Source organism: Morus notabilis, unplaced genomic scaffold, assembly GCF_000414095.1.
Source record: "Morus notabilis unplaced genomic scaffold, ASM41409v2 Scaffold1168, whole genome shotgun sequence".
In the NCBI taxonomy this organism is placed as follows: Eukaryota; Viridiplantae; Streptophyta; class Magnoliopsida; order Rosales; family Moraceae; genus Morus; species Morus notabilis.
Genome location: NW_010368053.1, coordinates 136,701 through 160,208, shown reverse-complemented (window position 1 = coordinate 160,208; position 23,508 = coordinate 136,701). Strand labels below are relative to the sequence as shown.

Below are 23,508 nucleotides of genomic sequence, written 5' to 3'. Positions count from 1 at the left end.
GCCCTAGGCTTCTTACTCGGGCCCTAAACGACGAAAGGAAGGGGGTCTCAGACGTCAAAGGTTCTGCTTTGCGAGGAAAGGTTAAGGCCACGTATCATGTTGTCCTCCCTCCACGTGTCCTCCATATTTTCCCCCGTAACAAAATACATGGACCATTAGTCGTAGTAACCTTTGTATAATTACAATCTTTCAATCCATCAAAAAATAAAAAATAAAAAATAAACCATTTTTCAACACCTTGTTCTCCAAATTAAATTTTTATTTTTTGGCCTAAAAATTCCAAATTAATTATGTGTTTTTTTACGTGGCAATAGAGAAAATGTGCAAGTCGCCAAGTTCGTAGAACTCTCTAGAACTCGATGTGTACGTTCTTGCCAAATTTCCCTCCAAACCAAAAGCAATAGTATAAGATCCTTTTCTTCTTCTTCTTCTTCTAAGTTATTTTCGAGAAATTCTCTATCCGACGAGCGACAATGGCGAGCGACCTCGCTGAGAAGGCTAGAGAGGCCTTCGTCGACGACGATTTTCAACTCGCCGTCGATCTCTACTCTCAGGCTATCACATTAAACCCCGAAAACGCCGATCTTTTCGCCGACCGCGCTCAGGCCAATCTCAAGCTCAACAACTTCACCGGTACTCTCTCTCTCTCTCTCCCTCTTTCTCTCTCTCTCTCTCTCTCTCTCTCTCTCTCACACACACACACACACACACTCACCAGTAATGGTTTATTCTACGACATTTTGATTTGAATTATGAATAATATGGTTAAGAAATGGAGTTGAGAGATTTAAGTTGCAACTTTGCGTAATAATTTGTTCCTTTTTTAATTTTTTTGTTGATTGGTGATAATTTCAAGCAGAAGCTGTTGGCGACGCTAACAAGGCAATTGAGCTTGATCGGTCAATGGCTAAGGCGTATCTGCGTAAAGGGTAATGTATGCTTTTCCTGTTACTTGTAGTATTTTGGTTAAGATGACAGTTTTTATTGAGAGAAGGGCTCTTTGTTGGTTAGCCTAGACGATAAATTTGCATAACATAAGGTTTATTTTAATTTCATAAGCTTTCGTATTGTGTGAGGCTTGATTATGAGTTTATTTCTTTGGTTCAATGCGTCGTTGTTGTCTCACTTGTCTTTTTATGTCAAAATTCTCTGTTTTAGGTATTGAGGCTCATTAGCCTTTCACTTGCCTTATCTTCTGTCAAGATATGTGCTATTTTTCTAATAAATTTTTCTGATAAAGATGTGTCTTAGTGATATTGGAAGTTGGAAAGTTACGTTTTACAGAAGTATTTAAGCAATAGTTGAGGTTATTTCTTCTTAATGCAGCATTGCTTGTTTGAAACTCGAAGAATATCATACTGCCAAGGCCGCACTTGAAGTTGGGGCATCTTTGTCGTCAAATGATTCGAGATTCACCAGGTTGCTTAAGGAATGTGATAATTGTATTGAAGGTATTGTGGCTTGGAATAGTCTTTGGAACATTTAGTTCAGTTCAATTAGCAGATTCATCATATCGGTTTTTGTTGTTACTTGTTAGAGAGAGCTGAAAGCTTCTTTTTAGATCATGTGCTGGACCTTGGGACGTTTATAGAACTATAAAGTCTGAATTCGTTCAAGCTGGACAGCCATGCTGTTCTAGGTTTCTAATGCTCTGAAAAGAGTTTGGAAGATGATATATGTGAATTAGAGTGCCACAATAACCATAAGCCATCAAATATGACACGTGTTCTAGACCTGTTAACAAAGTTAACATGTCAAACTTTTTTTTTTTTTAATATGTTCGTAAGTTTCGTCCTGCTTCTGAATTGTATGTACATGGAATTTCGATGTCCTTCTCAGAGGAAAACAAGCTTCTAAATAAGCCTTTGACATCAAATGGGCTAGCAAGTACTACACCTGTATCTGTTGAAACCTTGGCAGACTTTAAAAAACAACGTAACTTGTCTTCTCAGATTGATACAAGCTTAAGGCCAAAATACAGGTAATTTCCACTTTCTATGTTTATCGCTGCTTACTTTGCTCTCTTAAAATTGTTGATACTTCATAGAAAACAATTATCTAGGTTGTATTTCGTATTTAGCGAGCATTGTTTTTGAACGTTGTTACCTTTACAGAATTATTTTGTGAAGTATAAGATGATCTAACAACTAGATAGTTGAAACAGACATGAGTTCTACCAGAAGCCGGATGAAGTGGTGGTGACTATATTTGCAAAGGGCATACCAGCAAGACATGTTTTTATTGAGTTTGGTGAACAGATTGTATGTGAATCCTACAGAAACTGGCTTTTTTTTTTTTTTTCCTGTGAAATGATGTATTAGCCCCTGAATTTGCGTTGCAGCTAAGCGTTAAAATAGAAATACCTGGAGAAGATGCTTATCATTTCCAACCTCGATTGTTTGGGAAGGTATTGCTTGAGCATGCATAAGTGCATTGTGCCATACTTCTTTATATTCAAACACGTTCTACTTACCTTGCCCTTTTATTTTATTGCGAGGAAAACAGATAAGCCCAGATAAGTGCAGATATCAGATACTGTCAACCAAAATTGAAATCCGTCTCGTCAAAGCTGAAGCCATTCAATGGGCATCACTTGAATATAGCAGAGAGGCTATTGTTCCACTCAGAGTCAACGTCTCATCAGGTTGGCTTCTTATTCATTTCATATGTTGACTATACTTCATTAGTTCCATGAAAAGTTCAGTTGTTATTCTGGAGTTCATAGTATGGTTATGGTTATGTTTTGAACTTACTCAACCCATTAACTGGGAGTAAAGAAGTGATATCATTTACCTTGCATGATCTCCATTGGAAGAAATAATTCGTTGTTATTTATTGGTTTACTTGTCAACATGAATTGAATCCATGTATATGCAGGTGGATCTGTCAAGCCCGCATACCCATCTTCAAAGCCAAAATCAAGAGACTGGGATAAGTTGGAAGCCCAAGTGAAGACAGAGGTTATTCAGCATCATTGGAGTTCTATATTAGAGATTTTTCATTTTACTTGGTTGCTTCATTGCTTAGCATTTCAACAATCATTTTAGGAACTGACTGTATGATGGCTGACTTTCAGGAAAAAGAAGAGAAGTTAGAAGGTGATGCTGCTCTGAACAAGCTATTCCAGGACATATACCAAGATGCTGATGAGGATATTAGGAGAGCAATGACCAAATCTTTCGTAAGATTTCTTTGTTATTTGCTTACAATGCTTTTTGTGCATTTGCTTTTAAGAGGATTGTAATGTTTTTCTCAACCATCACAAGGTTTTAAACTTATTTTTCCTTGTGCGGATTCATTTCTTGCCACGCCGGCTAGCTTCCATGCACTGGTCAAGCCCCTGTATAGAAAGAAGCCCTTATGGTCATGCTTTGATTGCATATTGTAAAAGTTGAGGGACAAAAAAATTAGGATCAATGGCTACAATTTTGTTCATATGAAAAAGTTAATACATGGGTCATATCAATTTCTTTGAAAATATTCTCTCGACATCTGTGAAGAACTAAATATTACTTGGATGGTGTCATTCGTAGGTCGAGTCAAATGGGACAGTGCTGTCAACCGATTGGAAAGAAGTGGGTTCAATGAAAGTTGCGAGTAGCCCGCCTAAAGGCATGGAGTTGAGGAAATGGTAGCTTAGTTCCTTGTTTACCAAAGCAATCTGTTCTTTTGAGTTACTCGCTGTAACCAATAGTTTTTGCCCCTCTTCTTGCCCCACACCATCTATCTCTTATTTCTGAGTGAGTATTGAAATCATGTTTTAGTCTCTTTGAAATAAAACTTTATTGGTTCTTTCAGAAGTTTTTATTATTATTATTATTATTATTATTATTATTATTATTATTATTAACTTTTAAATACATCATTTATCATAACTATTTTAAATGATGTATTTACGATAATGATTCGTTTGTTAAACATATTTTTTTGCTGGTTAAAAAAACATATTTACCATGAATGTCTCTTGTATATGAATAATACATAGGATTCTTATGGTAAATGATTCCTTTACAAAACATAAGCATATTTACAATAAATTTATCTTATAAATTTTCTATTTACCATAAATATTTTTAGCAAATGACCTATGTGCTACAATTTCACTTTTTTTTCACCAATAAAAAATTAGCAACTACGAGACTAGAGGAAAAAAGAAAGGTAGAGCATCGTTCCAACCAAATAATTAATAGCTGCAAAAGGAAAAATCGGGGCAAGAAAAATAGAAACAAGTGCATTGATAACAACGCTGCTTCGAGCCCCTTAACTCTATAAAGTGAATTTTACATGGTGATAACGATCAAGGAAATACAGAATGAGACATGGCATTCATATATACACACGGGACGCCATCTATTATCGAGTGGTATCACCTTGTGGTTGCGGAGCACGAGTGTTTCTGCTGTTGGCAAGAAGCACCTGCAGCGTGCTGGGGACAGCTGGTGGCGGGGAAGATACCGGAAGCAATGGTGGTCTTGCAGACTCTGCTTGTTGAGTAGGCTGGATCATTATATCTGTAAGATGCGAATAGTTCCGACCCATGAGGCTTCCACGCATTCGGCCTGTTGGCTGCCAATTCTGTTCGGCAGAACCATTAGCCCTTGAATCTGCTTGCACTCCCCCTCCAATATTTCCCCTCTGATCCCCTGTTAATACTCTAGCAGCATTTCCTAGCAAAGACGGCCCCGGTCTGGATGTTTGGCTTTGCACTGCTGGCAAGTGAGATTGTCTACCCATCTGGGCAGCTGCTCCTACCTGAACAGCAGCCCCAATCCTCGTTTGTCGGACTCCAGCCCCTGATGATGCCTGAGCAGTCCCTGCTTGAGCACTTCCTTGCTGGATCGGTGTTTGTGAGAGAGGTGAAGATGGCCGAACCACGGGATGGGCCCTCGAATTAAAAGCTTGTTGAAGATGCGCATTTTGGAAACCAGAAAGTAACGATGGTGACCTATAACCATTTGACACTGGACTTGCAAACGAACGATCTTGACGATTCTGGTTCTGCGGATTTAAGAGAAAACAAGATGTAAGAATAGAAATCATGAGACGACATGCAACAATCAACTGCACAGGAAAACCTTTTATTATATAAAGAATTATGTGACAGATTTTTCCACAGGTGGCTCCCGAAAAAGTACATTGACAAGGCAAAATGCAAGAAACACCAAGATCTGCCCTGGCTTACCAAGTGCTGTTGCAGTGAAGATGAGGCAACAGCTGTCGGTTGTGGTGGATTGACAAGCGATCTCGAAAAGTGCTGTTGCCTTTCAGTATCACAGTATACTGTGCTAAAACCACTCACCGTTGGTGATAAACCAGCCTGAGAAGCAATAGGAGAACTGCTAGGAGTGGGTGTGGGAGTGGAAGAAGTCAAACCAGGTCTTAATCTTGGTGCTCCTGGTGCTTGGGACTGTGCTGGGAGGGCCTGAACTGCTATCGGTGTCCTGCTTACAATTCTGTGAATTGTTGGAAATCTTCCATACTCATTGCTAGAAATTGAGTTCACAGAAGGCATCTGTTGTAACTGCAAATTATTTGGGGAAGAAAGATTGTGCAATTCAGGAGCTGTCGGATTAGTATTCACATGAACATCAGCTTCGCGATTAAGTGCTGGAGAAATGGAAGGAGTCTGAACAAAAGTTGCAGGAGTGGGCTGAGGGGCTCCAACAAACATTTGGGTGTCCGACCTCAGAGTGCTCGCCAACCCAGAGGAAATGTGACCTCCTGTCCGAAAAGCATCTTCTACTGCAGCAACATTTTGATTGACCCCAATTATATTGTTTAAATGAGGTGGAGCGCTAAGATTAGCAAGGGAAGGTTTAATGTCCTCAATTTCATAAGCGCCCCCAATATCCATCTCATCATCATCCCCAGTAAGATCTACAACACTAGGAAGAGCATTTGACAACGTGGTGGTAGCTTCTTGTAGCTCAGATGTTTCTTTTGGACCGCCGGTGTTTGTATCTTGAACCTGATTCACATGAGCATCATTTTCAAAGACAGCCTTCCATGATCCATCCGCAGAGATAATTACATCAACAACATCATCTCCGACCTCTTGTAGGACCTGATGGGAGAAAATTAGAAGCCCATACAAAAGGAAAGTGGAAAAAGGGGAAATCAACATAACACCTGCAATTCATAGCTACTCACCTTGGCCATATTCTGATCTACACGAATATCTGAGTAGCAGACACACTGATTACAGTGAGGGCAACGCCAAGATGGTCTTCTTGTATTTATACTAACAAAGTTACTGAAGTCAAAACACTGCAGTTTGCATTAGATGATGAAATTAGAGGGAAATAGTGTGAATAATGATAACACACAAAAAGAAATCTTCCACAAGACAGCAAGAATATTTCAAAACTACAGAACTTGCATTTTATAGGAGAAGATACATAAATGAATACACACACACACATCCTATGCAACAGAAATTCTTTCTCGACAAAGAGAACAAGAGAGATGAGAGTGATAGTATTTTTTTTTTTTTTTCCCATTGGTTCTTCCGAGAGTTTGGAGAAATTGCAAACAATTATTGGTTTCTGGTTTCCTAATATTCATTTATTATTTACAACCTTCATCCTTAATATTGTCTCAAAAGAAATCTTTTCTACTCTTCTTTTAGTTTCTGTCCTTATAAGCCAGATAGTGGAAAAGAGAGACCACATGAAAGCAGATTATTGCAAGTAAGCAGAAATCGAGTTATCTAGGGCCACGTTTTTATATTTTTGTTTTCTAATGGAATTATCAAGGGCCCTGAGCCAATTAACTAGAGTCCTATAATAATGTTTTTTCTTAATAAGAAAAACTCCTTTATTGATATAAAATCAATTACAGGAAAAGAGGATAAGGTATCTTCCAAATAGAAAACAATAAAAGCGACAATTGAAAAAATGTTACAGAAGCCAAACGTGTAAATTGATTTAAAAAAAAAAAATCATTCACGCATGTATATACAGTATGTATGTATGCACAATCACAATATAAATATATAAATATATGTAAAGTACTCACCTGAAGGTGTTTACATAGGTGTCCTTTGACTGGAGTTTTAATACGGGTATGGCTATTTGCAAATAGAAACCAATTTGATTAGTAAACAGGATACTGGTCATACTTTATTCACAACATATGGAAATATAATTTACATGTGATTCAACCAACATTAATACAAATCCAAAGTTCTTAAAAGCCAAAAAAAATAAAAAATAAAAAAGAAAGAGAAGAAGGAAAGAAAGAAGAGGAAGAAGCAGCAGCCTGAAGAACTGATAAAATGACAGTTGGAATCACAAATACCATGCCACCACAGCAGGGGCAGCTTTTGTTTTTAAAGAAAACTCTTCCTTCTCCCTAGAATTTCGAAAGATGAGCTTTCAATCTCTTTACTGATTTACTCATAACAATATCTGATTAGTTAAAATGTCTCAAAATGATTTGAAACGCCTTTTTCATGAGTTTAGAATAGGTTCGAAGCTTTACAAAATATCATTGAGTAAAGATGGTGGTTCGGTGGGAATAGAGGAAACCAATAGGCAGTCGAAATTCTTCATTTTCTGCGGCTTAGGTGCAGTAACTTGGATATGCCAAACAATGGAGTTCTTATGCAAAAATAATAGGATTGAGGGTTTCAAAAAGTAGTTCAACAGGGAGCAGTATGTTTTGCTGATTGAGGTGCTTAAGAGCTCAAGGGGAGAATACATGAAGACCACAAGAATCGATGGTGGTGCCGATAGAAGCATCATTCTACCTGGAGACAGCAAGAAGATGGGATGGAATATCTTGATGAACAAGCTAAACAGGTTGATGGGAAGAGCTAACTTCTTCAGAGGAACTAGAAAGACTACAATGGTTCCAGACAAGGCAGGAGATAGAAAAAACAAGGCTAAAAGCAGAAACGCACAGTTAAGAGGTGAGCAAAGCCAGACATGGAGAGATCAGTCTGCAATACAACAAAGACGAGAGTAGGATTCAACAACAGAGTATGAAGCCACGTTAGAAGGAACTCAAAGCTCGGCAACTAAATGCTGGAAATTGGTGGTTGTTATTCGCAGAAACAAATTGGAGAATGAATGGGACACAATAAAAAGGGCAATTGAGAGTAGAGTGAGGAGAGTGGAGGTCATTGCCATGGCAGCAGACAGGGCAATAATAACATGGTGTCGAAGTGAAGAGGAGTTGAAGTTTTTAATGGAACAAACCAGTCTATATTTCAATAAGTACTTGGCAAAGATGGACTACCGGTCCATATACTCGCACTGGGACTATCTCCATACTGAAGCTCGTAAGTGTCGGATTGGGATTGAAGGTCTCCCCCTTAACATGTGGAATTTTCACCCTCAAAATTATTGGAGACGCTTCTGGAGGGTTTTTTTTTTTTTTTTGAAAAGAAAGGAGACTTTATTAATAAATTAACAAATTAACAAAAGAGAACTAGGAGAGAAGAAGAAGAGTTATCCTCAACCGAACCAAGCTCCCACTATACACGACCATTAGCATATAAGTAAATCAAAAACAAAACACCCAAGATAAATCTATAAAAAGTGATCCCAGTTCCTAAAGGACTCCGAAAAAATTAGCTTCCCAAATTCTTTATCTCTATATACCCATAACGTCACCCAGTACTTTATTTTATCCCAAAGAACCTCTTCATCTTCCTTTTGGTTCTCCAAAATTCTATTGGTCCTCTCCAACCACAAACCCCAAAACACAGCTAAAACCGCAGCCCTCCACATTATCAACCCCCTTTGACTATATCCAGATGGAGGGGAAAAGATCATCAGTTCAGAACATCTTTCTGGAGTCGCCCAAGGGAAACCAAACTCCCTAGGTAAGAGAGACCAAAACTTTCTGAAATAAGTACAGTGACGAAACAAGTGATCAGTCGTCTCCCCATCATTTCTACACAAGTAACACCACCCTGGAGAAATCGAAATAAATGGGCTTCGACATTGCAACGACTCATAAGAATTCACTTTGTTAAGGGCAATCAACCAACAAAAAACTTTAACTTTGCTGGGAGCCGGAGATTTCCATATATTTTCGAAGAAAGGGAATTGCGAAAATGAAGGATCACATGTCAATGAATTGAAAATTGATTTGACTGAGAATATCCTATTAGTGTCTGGCTTCCACACCCTGATGTCTTGAATCGCGCTATGAATTCTGACCCTCTCCACAATAGTTGTTAATTCTAACACCTCCCTCAATTCTCTGTCCATTAGTCTCCTTATGAACCCAAAATTCCACGAGTTGGCACTTAGGAATTGTCTTCAGAGATAAATCTTACAATTGGCTGCTCTTTTAATGAGGAAATCCTACATAGAGCATGAAATCTTGAACACAAAGGTTTACCCTCGCTCCAACAATCTTCCCAAAACCCAACAATTTTGCCTGATCCTATCTTCCATTTAACCCTTTGGAGAAAAATATCAGCCACCGAAAGAATTGATTTCCAAGGGCATTTGTATGTCACTCTCACAGCTTACCCTTGAGTCCCAACCATTCCTACTCAGCCCATACTTCCCAACGATAACCATATGCCACAACGCTTCTGGTTCCAGCGGAAACCTCTACAGCCATTTCACTAGCAGGGCTTCGTTTTTCTTCCTGATGTTTCCGATTCCCAAACCTCCCAATTTTTTTGGTTTACGCACCTGTTCCCAAGCCACCAAGTGAGACGAGTTATCATCTGAGAATCCCTCCCATAAAAAATCTCATTAGCTTCTCAATCGCGTCTGCCACTCCAACGAGAATTTTAAACACTAATAAAAAGTATATGGGTAAAGATGCTAAACCTGACTGAATGAGAGTTAATCTTCCTCCTTTAGATAAGAACGCTTTCTTCCACCCATCCAATCTTTTCAACACCCTAGTAATCACAAGATCCCAAAATGCAGCTTGCAGAGGATTTCCTCCTAAAGTTAATCCCAAATACTTTGACTGGCCACGACCCAATAGAACAACCAATAACTCCTACTAACGTAGATAAGCCTATTTTCCTCCAAATTTATGCCCAAAATTATACTTTTCTCCAAGTTTATTTTCAGTCCGGATATCAAACAGAAGACCTCCAGAATCAAAGAAAGGTTTGACAAGCTATTCTCTTCTGGAGAACTAAAAAATAAGGTGTCATCAGCAAATTGTAACTGACTGACCTTAATATTAGTTTTGCCGACACCAAACGGCTGAAAGAGTCTTCAACAACCTTGTCGACAAGCCTGCTTCACACGTCAACCGCTAAAGTGAACAGGTACGGTGACAAAGGGTGGGTCTCCCTGTCAAAGCCCTCTCGACGCTGCGAATTTCCCCCTTGGCCTACCTTTTTCATTACCGAGTAAGGGGCCGATCCAATGCAGCCCATTATCCATTTCCTCCACCTAGCACCAAACCCTTTTCTTTCCATAACAAAATCTAAAAACTCCCATTCGACATGATCATAGGCCTTCTAAAAATCAATCTTCACCACCACCCCCCTCTCTACTTGATGACCTATAATGCTCCACCACCTCGTTGGCCACCAAAACAAGATCTAAAATCTGACACTCAGCCACAAAAGCCCCTTGAACTTTAGAAATTGTCTCTTCCAACACCTCCTTGAGTCTATTCGACAATACCTTCGAAAAGATTTTGTATAGGCTCGAGACCAAGCTTATTGGTCTAAAATCTTTGATTCTGCATGAATTGGCCTTTTTGGGGATGAGGCAGATATATGTTTCCTTGGTGACCTTTTTAATATTCCCCGACCTCCAAAATTCATCAAAAGCTTTCTGAATATCACCTTTCATAAAAGGCCAGCATTCTTGAAAAAAAGAAAGAGTGAACCCATCGGGACAGGGAGCCTTATTGCCATCACAACTGAAAATTGGTTGCTTAATTTCTTCCTCTTCAAACAGCTTTTCCAGAGACTCGGCTGCTACTGTAGAGATTGGACTCCAATCTAAACCTTCAACTCCAATAAAATCTCCACTCACTGATTCGTACAACTTTTCATAGAACTCAACAGTCTTCTTTATGATCTCCTCCTCATCTTCCAATATTGCCTATTCTTCTATTTCCAACTTTGAGATTGTATTTCTCGTTATCCTCACACTTAACAATCTATGAAAGAGTTTGTGTTCGCATAACACTTTCTAGCCCAAATAGACTTACACTTCAATTTCAAAGCCCTATCCTCCCTTTCCATAAGGCTAAAAAGTCTTCGTTTTAGTCCCGTCCTCTCCTCTTGCAATTCCGAAACCCATTCGGGACTTCCTTCTTTTCGATCTATCTCCTCAATCCTTTTTAAGATTTTCCTTTTCTCTAAGTGATCAACCCCCAAATAGTCCACAATCCAACTTTTCACCTTATCTTTCAAAAGCTTCAATTTTCTCATTATTATGTATCCCTCCCATCCATTAACTTCTTCCTCCTCCGACCATCCTTTCAAAAGCCTAATCAGTTCCTTACTTTCAAACCAAGTGTTATCGAAACGAAATGGAGAAGGCCCCCATTTTGGCAGTTTAGTATGAAACAAGATCGGGCAATGATCAGAAATAGCTCGGACCGTCGCCTCTTGATGCCCAAAAGGAAAAACTTCCCACTAACCTTTTGAAAATAAGAAACGATCCAATCTACAACAAATTGGTGCCTCTCTAAAATTTGACCATGTATACTTTGCATTATGGAGAGACGGATCAACTAAATTTAATTCCTTAATAAATTCATCAAAAATCCTCATACTCCTTGTGATGTTACTGCCTGCGCTTTTCTCTGTCGAAAATCTAGTGACATTAAAATCACCCCCCACACACCATCTCTGTCCACATAAACTCCATAACCCTGCAAGCTCATCCAAAACAGCACCACCTTACTGCAGTGATTAGGGCCGTACACCCCTGATAACCACCAGATGTTCCCTTCATCCTCAACCTTTATAGTGACCGAGAACTCTCCTATAAAACTTTCCACTACCTTAATCCTTCTAACATCCCAAACAACCAAAATTCCCCCTGAGCGATCCTCAGCCGGTAGCAATACCCATTCCTTAAATCTTGACTGCCAAATGCTACCCACAAATCTTCTATCTACCTCTCTGCGCTTAACTTCTTGAAGAATCAAAACATCTGGAGCTTCCTTACATACTACCTCCCAAATTCCCCTTCTCTTTAGGGAGGAATTTCCTCCTCTAATATTCCTAGACATCAACTTCATAAATCACCTCTTACATCCCCATTAATGTTCTTCTCATAATGAACATTAAACTCCAAATTCTTTAATTCTCTCTCCTTTCCTTTTCTCCTAACCGACCTTGCAGCCCCTTCAATTTTCTTAGATGTTGTCAGTTGGATTTGCATCTTCTGAAGAACTTCGCTCACCTTTCTCCACTCAACCTTTTTACCTCCAATCGAGACAATATTACGTAGATAATAGATTTACCCTACTTATCTGCCAATTCTCCTCCTCCTCTTCTGGAATTCCCCTTACTGCTCTTAACTCCCCACCGACCTCAACAGCCTTTAAAACATCTCCTACCTGTGCTCCGCCCTACGCTTCTCCAAGTTTTCCTCCCATCTGGCTAGTTTCAGAGATGCTAAAGGAGGCAAATTAAAGAATGGTCGGGCTAAGGGCTTGGCCTTCATTAGAGCCCAAAGACTTTACCCCTCCTTCCTTGGTCATCAATTCTTCTGAATTATTAGTTGACGTGAGAAACCTTATTTCCTCAAGCCCGACAAAATCCCCTTAGTTCAACGCCTCTTCTTCTTCGTCTGTTGAACGAAAGGAGGAGACTGAATGAGACCCACTCTCTCCTTCCGAAGAATGCCCTCCTTGTGAAAGAAAATAATTATCCCCTTCGGATTCCAGCATGCCCTCCTCGGAAAAAAACTCTTCCGATTTTCTGTCATCCCCTGGCTCGACCGAAACTGCGTGAGCTTGATTAGATTTTCTCAATCTTCGATAGAAAAGAGGAAAAGGTTTGATTTTACGATCTTCCAATTCTCCTGCACTCGAATATTGTAGAACAGGCTTTTTAGAGTCTTTCCTCTGAAAACTTTCTTTCCACTTTTCAATTTTAGCCATAGTAAATTCAAACCTACCTTTGGGCTTCCACCGACTCTCATTATGACTTTTTTGGGCTTTAATCAGTTCAGAGCAGGCCTTAACATTTCCCCCACTCTCCCCCTCGATTGGCTTACCCTTGGAATCTCGTTCAAAACAGGCCCAATATCTGATTGGCTTGAGCATTTAAGTCAACTCCTCCTAAACTGCTCACATCCTCTAGAATTCCAAATTTATTGGAAAGGAATAGAGCCCTCTTTTAAGGAGGTAGGGGCATGTGATGGACTTCAAAACCTAGAAGATACTCTTCAACTATTGTTTCCCTCGATCCACAAAACTCTTTTAATAACGCTGGTTCATCAATATGATTCGCCACGTGGGGCGAATTCTTAGGGACACATGGGACCGCCTCCACAGCCTTCTTTGCATGTGGAATCCAGCTCAAAGAAGACTCCAATTTGGAAATATCTTTCGCCTCTTCATCTTCGTCCCCTCTAATGCCACTGACCGGATTTTCTACCATGTTGCCGCCGGTTATGACGTCTTCACCATACTTCCTTCCTTGCACCACCAGTCGAATTCCAAGATTTTCATCTCCCCTAACTTCATAATTTCCTCCAGCCCTCGTTGTGTACTCTTCCATTTGACTGGAACTGCCTATACTCCAAATTGAATAGACCCGGATGTATTTTCTCACCTTGACATGGGACTTCTAAAACTGGTGGCATCAGACCTTCCCTGAAGCCTCTAATTTTGATTTTTGCGAACTTAAGGAAAGACTGGTCCAAAGTTTCTTTGGCAACCTCCAGAAGACCTCCACAGGCATCGCCTATAATCTTAAAGGCATGAATATTCCATAAGTTCAAAGGCAATCCTTCAATTCTGATCCAACTATTCGTTGCCTCAATCTAAACGGCTCCCAGTGAGAGAATTGTCTTTGGCTCCAACCTCGCTACTATGTTTTTCCTCCAGAGTAGAGATTTCTCTTTTAGCAACACATTTCTTTCTACATCATCTTTGCACCAAACAACTGCCCTATCAACAGCCCTATCAACAGCCATAGGAACCACCTCCACCTCCCTCGATAGCCTTCTACCAATTAAATCCATAATCATCTTCCAATGAGCATCCACACTTCTCCTTATAACTAAACATTGCAGTTCTCCAAGATTTTACCACCTCTACCTTCTTACCATCAGAATGACATCCCTTTCTCAGTCCTACTTCCTCCTTTTCAGCTTTCTTATGACTGCTCATGTTGAAGAAACTTTTGAAGGCATCTGCTAAACTTCTCCCATCCTTGAAAAGCAAACTCGACTGGAATTACGATATTCCTTATTCCTCCACTTTTTATCTTCGAAATCCTCATGAAAATACCACCTTTGTTCCTTCTACATTCCAGAATTATCCTGTAGCTAGAACCTCTGTAGAACCTTCCGAAACCTCCCTCCTTACCTCTAATAAGAGCTTATTTAACTGTTGAACACAACCAAGACGCACAACCCCAAGTCTACTTGGATTGAAAAACATTGCACTCTGTTCCTCTCAGTAATCTCAATCTCACTCCCCGAGTTGTCTAATCTTAAAATGAAAACTTTGTGTTTTGTTCTAAAGTCCTGATCAAAGTGTTTGTACCTCATTCTTTCTTTAATCCTCTATTCATCACACTCTTATTCCTCTTATTGCTCACTCAGGCTTGATTATTTTGAACACTTAAAAAGAGTTATTTACAACATTATCGAAATATGCCATATGAGGTTTGTTGTTTGTTATTACATGTCCCTTTTCAAGATGCCCGATTCGGTAGTTTTAGTATTGGAGAAGGTGATGCGCACTTTTCTTTAGGACAATCAAGAGGGCAACAAATCGAAGAGTTTGGTGGCTTGGGACATTGTTATGGGTAGCAAGCAAAAGGGTGTTTGGGGAATGGAAATTTGAAAATGAAGAATGTGGCTCTTCTAGGTAAATGGCTGTGGAGATTTCCCTTGGAACAAAATTCATTGTGGGCTAGAGTTATAAGTATAGACTGCATTCTAATGGCTGGGATTCGAACCTAGTGACTAGAGGATCTTCTAAAAATCCATGGAAACTTATCTCTCAGGGGCTGAATTCTTTTCTTCAAAATGTCAAATTGAAAGTGAGAAATGGGACCAAAATTTTATTCAGGAAAGATAAATGGTGTGATAATGAATCCTTGGAGCTTTTATTTCCTAGTCTCTTTAGACTTTCTGACTTTCCAAATGCTTTCATTTATGATATTGAATCACTGTCTACTAATGAAGAGTCGAATTGAAACCTCCATTTTAAGAAAGGCCTTAATGATAGAAAGGTAGAGGATTTGCATTCTCTACTTCAAATTCTCAACTCCGTTTCATTTAGCTCATCTTCTCTTGATCGTAGAGTGTAGTTGTGTGATCCTTTAGGTTTTTCTTGTCGATCCTTTTTGAGTTCCATAGTGGACAGAAATGCCATTCCCAGTTTTAAACTGTTTAAATTCATTTGAAAATCTTGTGTGTCCCCCATAGAATTAAAGTTTTTGCTTGGTTGGTCTTTCATGGGAAAATTAATACCTATTTTTGGGTACACATGAGAAACCCTCATATGATGCTCTCCCCGTCTTGGTGTGTTCTCTACAGGGATAATGAAGAAAGCATTGATCACCTACTGTTACATTGTAGGGTGGCCAGATCACTTTGGAACAAAATGAGTTAGGAGGCCAGTTTTAGTTGGGCAATTCCAGCAAAGTGTACCTCTTTGATGATTGAGAAAGTGGTGGCTTGGGATCTAACAAGATGGCCAGAGTCTAATGAAAATGTATGGTGCTTCCGGTGCGCTACAGACTCTGTGGATGGAAAGAAACGCCAAAATTTTTTAGGAAAAGGAGATGGAGCCAATTGATATCTTTGAGAAGGCAAAGTTCCTTGAATCGCTATGGACTGCTTCAGATAAAGCTTTTAAAGGATTTCCACTTTCTTTGGTCGTTTGGAATTGGAAAGATGTAATAGGGAATTGATTTGAGAGTTATTTTTGTGTTTCCTTTTATATCTTGGTCAAATCTTTTTTCACATTTTGGCCATTTTTGTATCTCGTGGGTTTGAGGATTCCTTATCCTCTGCCCTTGTTATTGATTTTATCAATAAAGTTTTTCTTATAAAAAAATAACAAATACGATGCCATACCTTATGGGACAGTTAAGTGATATTCGTGAAGGCCCTTCAATTAGGTCTGCATCTACTATAAAATCAAAAAAGGGAAGTTATGCACTAAACGTCTTTATATTATGTGAGTCTGTGTGCATACACACGAGGTGTATAACAAGCGCACACGGACAAACATAAATGCATATGCATAGTTATTGAAAGTATAGAATTTTTTTTTTCTCTGTTCCTTTTAAACACACCTGAATCTGATCCATCCACAAGAGGTTGAACATAATCTGGCAGAACTTGAGTTTCAGATAATGGTGTTTCACTCATAAAGGCAACAACAATAACATAGTGACCTAAAAGTTAATTAGTCTGTCAGAGACGGATGAATATGACATGACAAACTGGAATTCTTAAGAACGGAAGCCTCCTGTAGAGCTTACCATTGAACTGTCCCACGGCTTGAAGTAGATTTGTTCCATATTTTAACAGTGGAGTCACATTTGTTGGCATCAGTGGTCCAGGATCCTGGGAAACAAAATACATAATGAACTAATAAATCTAGCCTCTTGACAATTTGAGGTGCACCACATGTTGTCATATAAATGCAGTGGTCCAGAGAGTTTGAAGACACACCATAGAAACATTAGTTCTCCTGTCCACTCCCTTTCCATTGATAAGAAAACTACAGATTTCAGAAGAAAGTATCATCAGACAAACGGTAATAAGGCCACCTCTCCACTCCCGATGCCAAAAGAAGAAAAAGAAAAAAATCATTCATACTTCGCTTGTTGAGGACTTATAATACATGCAGATGTATCCGTCTTATCCACTTGTACTACAAGTAGACACTGCAATCAGAATAAAGAATGCATAATATAGAGTAACTTCCATAAACATATGCTAAATTTTCGCTGGAAAAAAAAAAAAAAGAAAAGTAAATGTTGCGGTGCCAAAAAATAAGGTGAAGAAACAACGAAAAAACATAACTACTACGTAATAATAGGGATACAGTATAGGAAACATCATCAATAATACAGGCACGTGTTGATAGCCAGATAGTTGAATGTTGCAATAGTATATCTACACATGAGATTTCTTACATCTATGGGAACGAATAAGATCTCTAGCATGTACTTAACAAAACTATGTTGCGCAAAGCTATAGCCATGTTGCAATAAACAAGTACAAGCATGAAGTCAAATTTACATCATAATATCCAGTTTCAAACTCAGGCTCACGAAGTGAGTTTGGGAGGGTATCCAAAATGTGTGTGTGTGTGTGTGTGTGTGTTTCCTACCAGAGGAGAAAGAAAAACGATCTGCATCAGGAAAGTAAATTGTGCAAAATAGAAACGAGAAGCAGTTACCAGAAAGTTTAAGACTGGAAAGGTCAATGCAACCATACTTGTAATTTAGTACGGACATGCACTTAACTACACAATAAAGTACACGGAAGGAGTGAATTTAGTCAGTGATACAAATATATTTTGAGAGAGAATGTTTCTTATTGATAATTGTCATACATGACCCACACCAGTGGCATAGTTTTTGTGTGTGTGTGTGTGTGGGGGGGGGATAAGGGTGGGTTGTGCACGGTTGTAAACAATTTACGAGTGCTCAAGTTCTGGGGTTTAAACCATTCAAAGGCCAAAGGGGAGGAAGGACTACTCAATCTAGTCCATCCTTTGGACCTTGGAAATGCAAGGCACTTCCACCCTTAAGATGAATTGAATAGTTACATCAAATATAAACACAAAATTAAAATATACATAAAAACATAAATATCCCAAACAAATCTATAAAAATATGAGCATGTATAAGCCGTTAAACACTTATGAAATCCCAATTAACTACAGAGATGCTTACAATCTTGTCTTCCGGAGAATATGTCGACTCCTTCAGTATATGAAAATCATTTGTGTAAACTCCATATCCAGGCTATAAAGCAATAAAAGACAAATTACAATATAATTCAAAAGTGAACACACACGTGTGAATACATACATATGTGGATGTATGTATGTTGGTCAAAAGGATTATAGAGCTACCTTGATTTCAAGGGAGGTAAATACGTGGCCCATTTTCATACATGGATAAAACCTGAAAAAGGAAAACCAACACAAGGATTTAAACCAGCATTAGCTTGTACCTGAATAAAGATTTTAATCAAGCATAGAAGATTCATTTTCAAGGGAATATTTTGAGAAAATTTTAACACAAAAATAACCAAACAAGGTAAAAACTCCCACCTTGCCATGACTGTTGCAACAACAGAATGACTACAGCTAGTAACAGTGTCAGCCACTATTGGAACACAGAAGTGTCTACCCATCTGTATTACAAAACGGGAGCATTAGCAGACAATTCATATGCAGACCATATATTCTACCAGACAAAATGTACAATAACAACCTCATTAGATAAAGTTAAAAGCTCTTCAGCCTCCTTCTCTGGAAACCATCCCACCTTACAAGCATTCTACAAAACAAACACAAGTCAACAGGAAATCTCATGTAAAATATATGAAAACTTTGTAACATGAAGAACTTCCTAGAGGCATAAAAGAGAAGATTCTGAAACTGACGGAAACGAAAATATAGTAACTTTAAACATTCTAAGTAAAAACCGATACCAGTTACCCATAGATCCGTAAATACTAAAAGATACCTACTAGTTATTAAGATTAACTAGTATCATCCTGTATATCTAATCCTTACCGACATTCACAATAGATTAACCAATAATCAGCAAGCAATAATTGAAGATACAAAACTTTTCAAAAGGGTTTGACCTTTTCTTATTAGCATCAAAAAAGGTAAAGGTAAAACAAAAGTGCATAATATATAGGCGGCTGCATTTAACATTTACCTTCATCGAAATCAACAGCACCATGGTAGCACATAGTAAGGGGGCGTCAAGTTCTCGGTCACATATCTAGAAGAACATGAGAACAAAGGTTTGTTTAAGGTAACAGCTCATAGATGAAAAACATGCAGATAGAGAGAGAATCTTATGCAGCGATTTCTCACAAATAATGTTAACAAAAATATGCAAAACGACTAAAGTCACCAAATGGATTGTAATTTGTACCCATTAAACAGCTATAATGACTTGCAAAAAGTAAGTTTCAAAGAGGCATGTACCATATTTGGTCTGCTAAATTAATTTCGAATTGGGAAAATTGGATGCAAAATCATTATCGCTCATAGTAAAACTACATATAATTCACTTGCTACTTTTCTGGAGAAAAGTTTAACGCCTGATGTGCTCTTTCTGCCTTCTATCCACCCTACTACATGCATGCACAAATGGACACTCAAGACTATTATTCAAAAAGAGGATGGCAACAGCCTGTAGGAAAATTCAATAGCTGATAGGTAAGGACATGCAGTATTCACATACATTCATATAGCCACAAACTCTTCACACAAACAAACTATGGCCATCGAATATTGGCAAGAGGAAAAAGTAAGAAAGTAAGTTACAATCTGATAGAAACTAGTATCAACTATCAGCTAGCTTTTAGTGAAACTCCGCTAAAGTACCGTCCAAATGTAATTACTAACTCTTATTAACCTACTCAACTTTCTAGGAATCCCAGGCTTAGGTCCCCGTAATAAGCTACCACCTAAATGCACCATAATATGCATAAACAGATATTTAGAAGTTCAATACGTACTGTTTACTACTTAAACTTCATGCATGAATATGAACATCTATCCATACGTGTAAATATACTCCTAAGTTCCATATATTACATGCCTCAATGCAAATCTCATCCGCATTCAGTATATGGTAATAATACAGACAAAACCAAATTAAATTTTTGCATCATATAGGACATCACCTGTTTCATTAACTTTGGTAAATCACGAGCCGTAGTCGGTCTTTCCTTGTTTGCAACTGCATAATCAATACCTCTGTATTTGTGAAAGTAAACCAAGTCAAGTAAAAGAAAACTATAAATCACTAACGGTATCATTGTGAACTACCAAAAATGTTAATAATAACAATAAATAATAAATAAAAACCACAGCACAAGACGCTTGGAACAGCCATATCAACGGACAAGCATGACTGGATATGTGGGCAAATCCTGCATTTTAGTCAAATTGAATAAAGCTGACGCAAATCTAGCAGATTCAATTGGCCTTCCTACTAAGCCAGTCTCCTGATTAGGGATTTCTGATCATGCTAAAAACAGCAAGTTTTAACCCTACGTAGCAAATTAACCAATCTAAAACAAAGTACCGCCATAAAATTTGGGGCTAAAAGAATCAGAATAACACACCTAGCAAAACATGTGGAAAAAAACAAAAACAAAGAACAAAAACTTGTACACTGTACAGTATTACACATGCACAGCAAAAGCATACAGGTTCCAATATCAAAAGCTTAGGTCATACACGATCCAGAACAACAACAACAAGAAGTTAACAACAACAACAACAACAAAAACAACAACAACAACAACAACAAAAAGTTTAAAAATTACAGAGATAAATCAAAGCGCAAAACTAAATTCAGAACCAAAATAGGCGAAAAAAATACAGACGCCAAGTATTCTGAGGTTAGGTCATAAGCACTCCAGAATGGACACTAAGAAAAACTTCGGTACCAAATTAGAGCTCGAAATGAAATTCAAAATGCCGCTAAAAAGGATAAATCATGAGAGAGCAAGAATAAAGAGAGACAAGGAAAAAAAGACAAGAAAAGGAGTGAGAGAATGTGGAAATGCGAACCTGGAAAGCGAGACGCAGAGACCGTAAAACTCGCGTTGGTCGATGAGTTGGCCGGGCCCAGTAATGGTGGTCAAGCGCTCCATGGCGCCGGAGACTCGGAAGGAGTTGACGATTGCCGGCGTTAATCGCTGCTCGGTGCCGTTTCCGGCGAGGGAATTGAGTCCTCCCGGTGCTGACGCCGTCGTCTGGGTCATCGGCTTTCGGCAGAAACCACCGCTCGCACTCTCTCTCTCTCTCTCTCCCTCTCGCGGTTTTAATTTTTGGGGAGTGGAGAGAGTCGGTTGTTGTAACAACAAGTGTTTTGGTGAGAATTTTTGCGTATTTGAAATTGATTCTTGTTTTTATTTTTTACGTTTTTAAAAAATATATATATATATTAAAATAACGTTTAGTATAATAAAGATAAAAAATAAAAATAAAAATAATTTTTTAATTTAGTGTAAAATGAGAGAAAAATAAAAAATTATTTAAAAAATTATTTTTTATTTTTATTTTTTTCTCTCTCAAACAGAGAGAGAAATAGAGACATTGATGTATTTTTTTACACTAAAAATACTCTTTTGATAAAACTATCAAATGCATTTTTAAAAATAATTTCTGTCTGAGATTAAAAACGTTTCCATTTTCATACAAAAAATAAAATTATTTTAAAACGAATTTCAAACGCGGTCGTTTTAACGACTCTTGGCCCTTGGAAAGAGCTGTTGGAAAGAGTTATTGCCCTTGGCCCTTGGATTTTGATGAAATTGCAAACGGACACCATCAATTTTTGAAATTATTTGCACCTAACTCCTTTTTTAACCTTTTCTGGTATGCCAATAGAGCAATAAGTCAGGTTTTTTATCCATCACATCTGCATAAAAGCATATAAAAGTAAAAAAGTATGTAGATTTAACGATTAAAAAAACTTGACCTACTGATACACTGGCGTACAAGAGAATTTCTCTCTTTTTAGGGAGAAGTTTGTTGTTGCTTGTACTTATTCTTGTGCTTTTAAATGAAAATGCCAAAAAGTACACCTCTAATATCTCTGTAAATTGTTGGTCTTTATATAATAAAGGATTTAGGTTAGGACAACTTTTTTGACTGGTCAAATTATATTGAAGGGAACTTTAGGGAATTAAGGGGTAAATTATTCTTCAAACTATTAAACTGGAGATACGAGTGTGGAGAGAATGAGAGTTTAGGACTTTATATTGTGTTGTGTTAAATATTTAATAACAACCTTAAAAATTATTTTATAATCATCAAAATTATGAGCAAATAAATATATCACCTAATGTTAATGGTTATATTTAGGTGAATTTTTTTTACATTTCAACACATTATATTATTTTATTCTACTTTTTTATCTTTTTTATAAGGATTAATTTCAAAAAGTCCCCCCGAACTATGACCCTTATAACACTTTGCCTTTCAAATTTTAAAAAGTAACATTCGTTCCTCGAACTTTGTTCTGTTAACAAGTTTTTCCCTTCTGTTACAATAAGTGACGGATTTCGTCACGTGTTGGCACGTGACCCATCTGAGGAGGGTATTATCGTAAATTAACCTACAACCCTTCCAAGCGTTAAAGAAAAAAACTCAGATCTTGAACAACATAAAGATCAAGGAAAAAAAAGGACCCAGAAGACACAATATCAAAAACATGATCAGAACAATAAATCCAAGACGGAATGTGATAAGAAACTTATTAAGAAAATCAACATTCTCAAGACCCTTGACACTGACAAGAAGAATTTCAAGAGTTCCTTAAGGCATCTTTTTTTTTTTTGCCGGAGAAAGCAAGAGAAAATATTCAAATATCACAATTGAGATCCCACAACCTCTCTCCTCTTCATTCTGCATTCAATCATAAAATGAAACATATTCAACCCACAACCTCAATCAAACCCAAATGAACTAGATTCAACCCAAATATACAAAAGCTTTTTCTTCTAATGTTAAACGATTTACCTTATACCGAATGCACCCAAAAAATTATCTTCTCAGATTCTTCTTCGTGTGTGATGTCTTCACTATCGGATCCAACCCACATCGATGAACAAAATGAGGAAAAAAAAGAAGAAAAATAGGGAACGAAGATGGTAAATTTTTTCAATAAAAATGGAGAATTATTTGAGTATATGGGTATAAGCGTAATTACGCTTTCAATTCTCACTAAATAAGTGACACATAGCAATTCTGTTACTCATTATAACAGAAGGAGAAAACTTGTTAATAGAACAAAATTCGGGAGGAACAGGTGTTACTTTTCAAAATTTAAAAGACAAAGGGCCCATTTAGTTCGTTGATTCAAGTTTTTAATTCGAGTTTAGATGTGACTTTATGTGAGAGCTTTTTACTATAGTAAAAAAGTTAGATGTGACTGTTTCTAAGAGCTTTTTACTGTAGCAAAACTTAAATTCTAAACTTGAATCGGTGTAATGAACGGGACCAAAGTGTTACAAAAATCACAATGCAAAAATTTTTTCAAAATTAAACATTTTTATAAAAAACACATCACGTCAATCATTTCATCTAATCTTTTTATTTTTCTGTAAAGTATACATCACTCTAGTCATTCCATCTTACCTTTTT

The 23,508-nt window shown here is 37.8% G+C and overlaps 2 protein-coding genes across 4 annotated transcripts; one reads left to right on the top strand and one right to left on the bottom strand.

The window, feature by feature from the left end:
* The first annotated feature begins 373 nt into the window (after positions 1-373).
* Positions 374-3,774, top strand: LOC21390122 (protein SGT1 homolog A). The gene is made up of 10 exons (XM_010114318.2): positions 374-633; positions 860-929; positions 1,327-1,451; positions 1,840-1,981; positions 2,165-2,261; positions 2,342-2,407; positions 2,506-2,644; positions 2,878-2,960; positions 3,077-3,181; positions 3,534-3,774. Exons 1-10 carry the CDS (start codon positions 474-476, stop codon positions 3,633-3,635), a joined length of 1,089 nt encoding a protein of 362 aa, XP_010112620.1. The 5' UTR covers positions 374-473; the 3' UTR covers positions 3,636-3,774.
* A 393-nt stretch (positions 3,775-4,167) lies between these two features.
* LOC21390119 (E4 SUMO-protein ligase PIAL2) lies at positions 4,168-21,226 on the bottom strand. 3 transcript variants are annotated; one of them, XM_024176206.1, is made up of 16 exons: positions 20,929-21,226; positions 20,034-20,106; positions 19,055-19,120; positions 18,599-18,664; positions 18,436-18,518; positions 18,235-18,286; positions 18,053-18,124; positions 16,968-17,035; positions 16,821-16,869; positions 16,628-16,712; positions 16,439-16,540; positions 16,218-16,272; positions 7,018-7,069; positions 6,151-6,267; positions 5,183-6,064; positions 4,168-4,998 (listed from the first exon to the last, which is right to left on the bottom strand). In XM_024176206.1, exons 1-16 carry the CDS (start codon positions 21,120-21,122, stop codon positions 4,354-4,356), a joined length of 2,661 nt encoding a protein of 886 aa, XP_024031974.1. In that variant the 5' UTR covers positions 21,123-21,226; the 3' UTR covers positions 4,168-4,353. The 3 variants fall into 3 exon arrangements, with proteins under 3 accessions (XP_024031974.1, XP_024031975.1, XP_024031977.1); XM_024176207.1 differs by having other exon boundaries at positions 16,218-16,269; XM_024176209.1 differs by having other exon boundaries at positions 16,439-16,474.
* Between the last annotated feature and the right edge of the window lie 2,282 nt (positions 21,227-23,508).

Bases quoted from the DNA above. Each gene is read 5' to 3' on its own strand.
- LOC21390122 (XM_010114318.2), top strand. From the start codon at position 474: ATGGCGAGCGACCTCGCTGAGAAGGCTAGAGAGGCCTTCGTCGACGAC. The intron at 2,645-2,877 runs GTTGGCTTCTTA...ATGTATATGCAG, and splicing joins CAGAGTCAACGTCTCATCAG to GTGGATCTGTCAAGCCCGCA. The intron at 3,182-3,533 runs GTAAGATTTCTT...TGTCATTCGTAG, and splicing joins GAGCAATGACCAAATCTTTC to GTCGAGTCAAATGGGACAGT.
- LOC21390119 (XM_024176206.1), bottom strand. From the start codon at position 21,122: ATGACCCAGACGACGGCGTCAGCACCGGGAGGACTCAATTCCCTCGCC. The intron at 18,287-18,435 runs GTGGGAGTTTTT...TTCCTTTTTCAG, and splicing joins GTTGCAACAGTCATGGCAAG to GTTTTATCCATGTATGAAAA. The intron at 16,541-16,627 runs GTAAGCTCTACA...ATTAACTTTTAG, and splicing joins AGCCGTGGGACAGTTCAATG to GTCACTATGTTATTGTTGTT.